Source organism: Staurois parvus, unplaced genomic scaffold (genome assembly GCF_062004578.1).
Source record: "Staurois parvus isolate SC_StPar_1 unplaced genomic scaffold, SC_StPar_1.0 ptg000523l, whole genome shotgun sequence".
In the NCBI taxonomy this organism is placed as follows: Eukaryota; Metazoa; Chordata; class Amphibia; order Anura; family Ranidae; genus Staurois; species Staurois parvus.
The window spans coordinates 555,210-558,115 of record NW_028318319.1 but is presented as its reverse complement, the minus strand read 5'-3'; the positions used below and the strand labels follow the sequence as shown (position 1 = coordinate 558,115).

The window sequence follows — 2,906 nt, the reverse complement described above, 5'->3', positions numbered from 1 at the left end:
CCTGGTGGGCACCCCGAGTCACCACTGCAGCAGAGGGAAAGTCTGCCTTGCATATGTCATTACATTTATCATCACATAAAACATTATCAGTTGCAGAGTTCTCTGTGATTTTAAACTCTTCCCCAGGCCTTGACTCCAGACAGCCACTAGAGCCAGGCCCTGGTACACAGTCTGTCAGGGCCTGGACTTGAACCTGGGACTTCTACTGTGTCAGGCAGTAACTCTTCTCACTGAGCTACCTAGGATGCTGGATAACACTCTGCCTCTTCTATTGGATAATCCTGCCTTGTGCCTTGTTTGCTCTTGAACCTTGAACTCCTTGCTCCTCCCATGAACTTCCTATATAAGCCACGTCCTTGGAGTTCCTCCTTGCCAGATTATTGTGCCTTTCCAGCCAATATCCCGCTACTGTTCCTGCTGCTGTCTACACCTCCGTTACTGATCTTTGGCTTGTTCCTGACCAAGATTTCGTCTCATCCTAACGTACTACGATTGATCTGCTACCATTTGTGACCGACCCTTGGCTTGTGACCGACTCTGCTTTCGTCTGATCCCTAACCTGTTGATCCGCTATTGGTTCCCAGTCTGCTCATTCCCTGGTGGGGTGATCCTGAGATCTGCGACCTGGTAATAACACGCAGCCCAATCCATCTCCACCATTAGGAGCTCTGGTGAATACCGGTTAATACTTAGAACCCGCACCTCAGGTGAGCCTGCGTCATTCCCAGGGGGATCCGCTGGTGTACCTATCCTGCTGGTTCCAGGTAAGCCTTTTACTGCTATAGCAACTGGTCTCTGAACCTGACCTTACACCGTGACACAGTTCTTCACCCCCTGACCCTCCCCATAATCCCCAGTGTTCATGGAGTCTTCAATCAGTCTTTTACATGAGTCCAGGGCCTCAGGTGGTGAGGTAGGTTCTAGGGGTGCTTGATATGGCTCATAATGGGCTACCAACCGTCCCAGGTCAGTACCGAATAATACTCTAGTGGGAATGGAATCTGTTACACACACTTTTCTCATTCCTCTCCCAGCTCCCCAGTCTAAATAAACACAGGCCGTGGGGACAGCTGGGTTGATGCCCCCAATCCCCCTTACAGTCATGGTCTTACCAGGAATAAGATCCTCAGGGCTCACCAGTTCTGGATGCACTAAAGTCACCTCCGCTCCGCTGTCCCTCAGGCCAGTGGTAACTCTGCCACTCACAGTGACAGGCTGCAGGTTGTCAGAGAGCCCTCTTGCATCCCTGGAAACACACAAAACTGTAGACTCTGGGCCAGTTGTCCTGGTAGGTGGTGGGACAGCCTTCTTTTTCTCAGGGCAGGATACACTAAGATGACCTGTCTGGTGGCACAAAAAACATCTCCAGGTATCCACAGTTGTTGGGGCGGCTCCTAAAGGTCTGAATGCCTTGGTCTTCTGGATGTCCAGAGAAGTGCGGCCGGTTGCCTTTCCTCCCTTCCAGCTGGGTTCAGTAGTCCTCTGGGTGACAGGCATTCTGTTAGCCTCATAGAAGTCAGCTATTTCCGCTGCTTGATCCCCTGTCTTGGGATCTCGGTCGAGTACAAACTGCCTGACCTCAAAAGGACATGTCTGTAGGAACTGGTCCTTAATCATTAGTTCCTGTAGGACGTCAAAGGTGCTTACAGACAGTCCCTTTAGCCATTGCTGGAGAGCAGTGCGCTGACTGCAGACGAGGTCCATGTAGCTGTCATTAGGACCTCGCTGCAATGTCCTGAAATGCTTGCGGTACACCTCTGGCGTGAGCTGGTACCGTTTAATCATGGCCTGTTTAAGAGTCTCATAGTCCCTTTCTTGGCCCTCCGGAAGAGTCAGAAGCACATCCAGGGCCTTGCCTTTCAGCCCTGGGATGAGGTACTGTGCCCATTGCTCCTTGGGCAGGAGGTATTGACGACAAGTCCTCTCAAACCCTTGTAAAAATGTGTCCATATCCCCATCTATGTCCATGGTGGGGAATTTGTCCAGGGGACCTCTGTGTACCCGTTCCTCCCTGAACTCAGTGTTACCAGCAGACCTGTTCTGCTGCAGCCGGAGTTTTTCTAGCTCCAGTTCATGTCACCATTGTGCTTCCCGGTCTTTTCGTCTTTCCTCTGCTTCCCAGCGCTCTGAAATGAACTTGAAACGTAAGGTTTCATTTACTTGGCCCAGCAGCTGTAGATCAGCCTGCAGAGACAACGAATGGGCTTCCAGTTGGCCCTCTCGGATGTCACCACGATCCACATCCGGTGACTGGGAAAGCGGCTGTTCCACATCCTGTGGCTCCATATCCAGGTCTCGCTCCTCCCCGTCTTTCTCGACTAGGGCCTGTATCATCTGCTCCTTTGTCTGGTCCCTTGTGGTCGGTATCCCTCTGAACTCGCACAGATTCATCAGGTCATCTCAACTTTGCTTCTTGTAGCTGATTACTGTCTTAGCCATTTTGCCAAAATAAAAGATAGAAAAGAAAAACAAAGAAGGGGGGGAGCAAATAGCCAAGTATGTCTTCTACAAAACAAAAATTATGCACTGAGTGAGCTTCTGTAGGTCAGTCACTTCTACCAAGCTTCCGACCTTTAGTACACGGGTTACATGAATAAACCATGCACTAATGTACTAAGCAGATGCCGCCAACTGTCAAGGATTCCCCCGTCACGCGATCCCCACACGCCGCGCCCACAGCGACTAGCTCACCGAGGCACGCACGTGCGGCTGCGACAGGGTGGTAAAGAGGGGGAATAAAGGGGACTTACACTTGAGTATCTCAAACCGTATATAAGATCAGCCGTGACACACTTTCACAGCCCGCACTACCTTTGGCCACCACCAGATGGAGACTCCACTCCAATCCAGCTGGTCGACCACACACTGGCAGATACGATCTTACATACAACCTGGTGCCCTGATTA

At 51.1% G+C, this 2,906-nt stretch overlaps 1 protein-coding gene across 1 annotated transcript; it reads right to left on the bottom strand.

Annotated features, from left to right (window-relative positions):
* Positions 1-807: 807 nt before the first annotated feature.
* Positions 808-2,391, bottom strand: LOC149451751 (uncharacterized). Its single transcript, XM_089690224.1, has 2 exons — positions 2,081-2,391; positions 808-2,011 (listed from the first exon to the last, which is right to left on the bottom strand). Exons 1-2 carry the CDS (start codon positions 2,389-2,391, stop codon positions 808-810), a joined length of 1,515 nt encoding a protein of 504 aa, XP_089546350.1.
* Positions 2,392-2,906: the final 515 nt, after the last annotated feature.

What these genes read in the sequence shown, in the direction of transcription:
- LOC149451751 (XM_089690224.1), bottom strand. Translation starts at nt 2,391, where the DNA reads ATGAATCTGTGCGAGTTCAGAGGGATACCGACCACAAGGGACCAGACA. An exon ending in AAAGACCGGGAAGCACAATG is followed by an intron (nt 2,012 to 2,080) that starts GTGACATGAACT and finishes CACTGAGTTCAG; the next exon opens with GGAGGAACGGGTACACAGAG.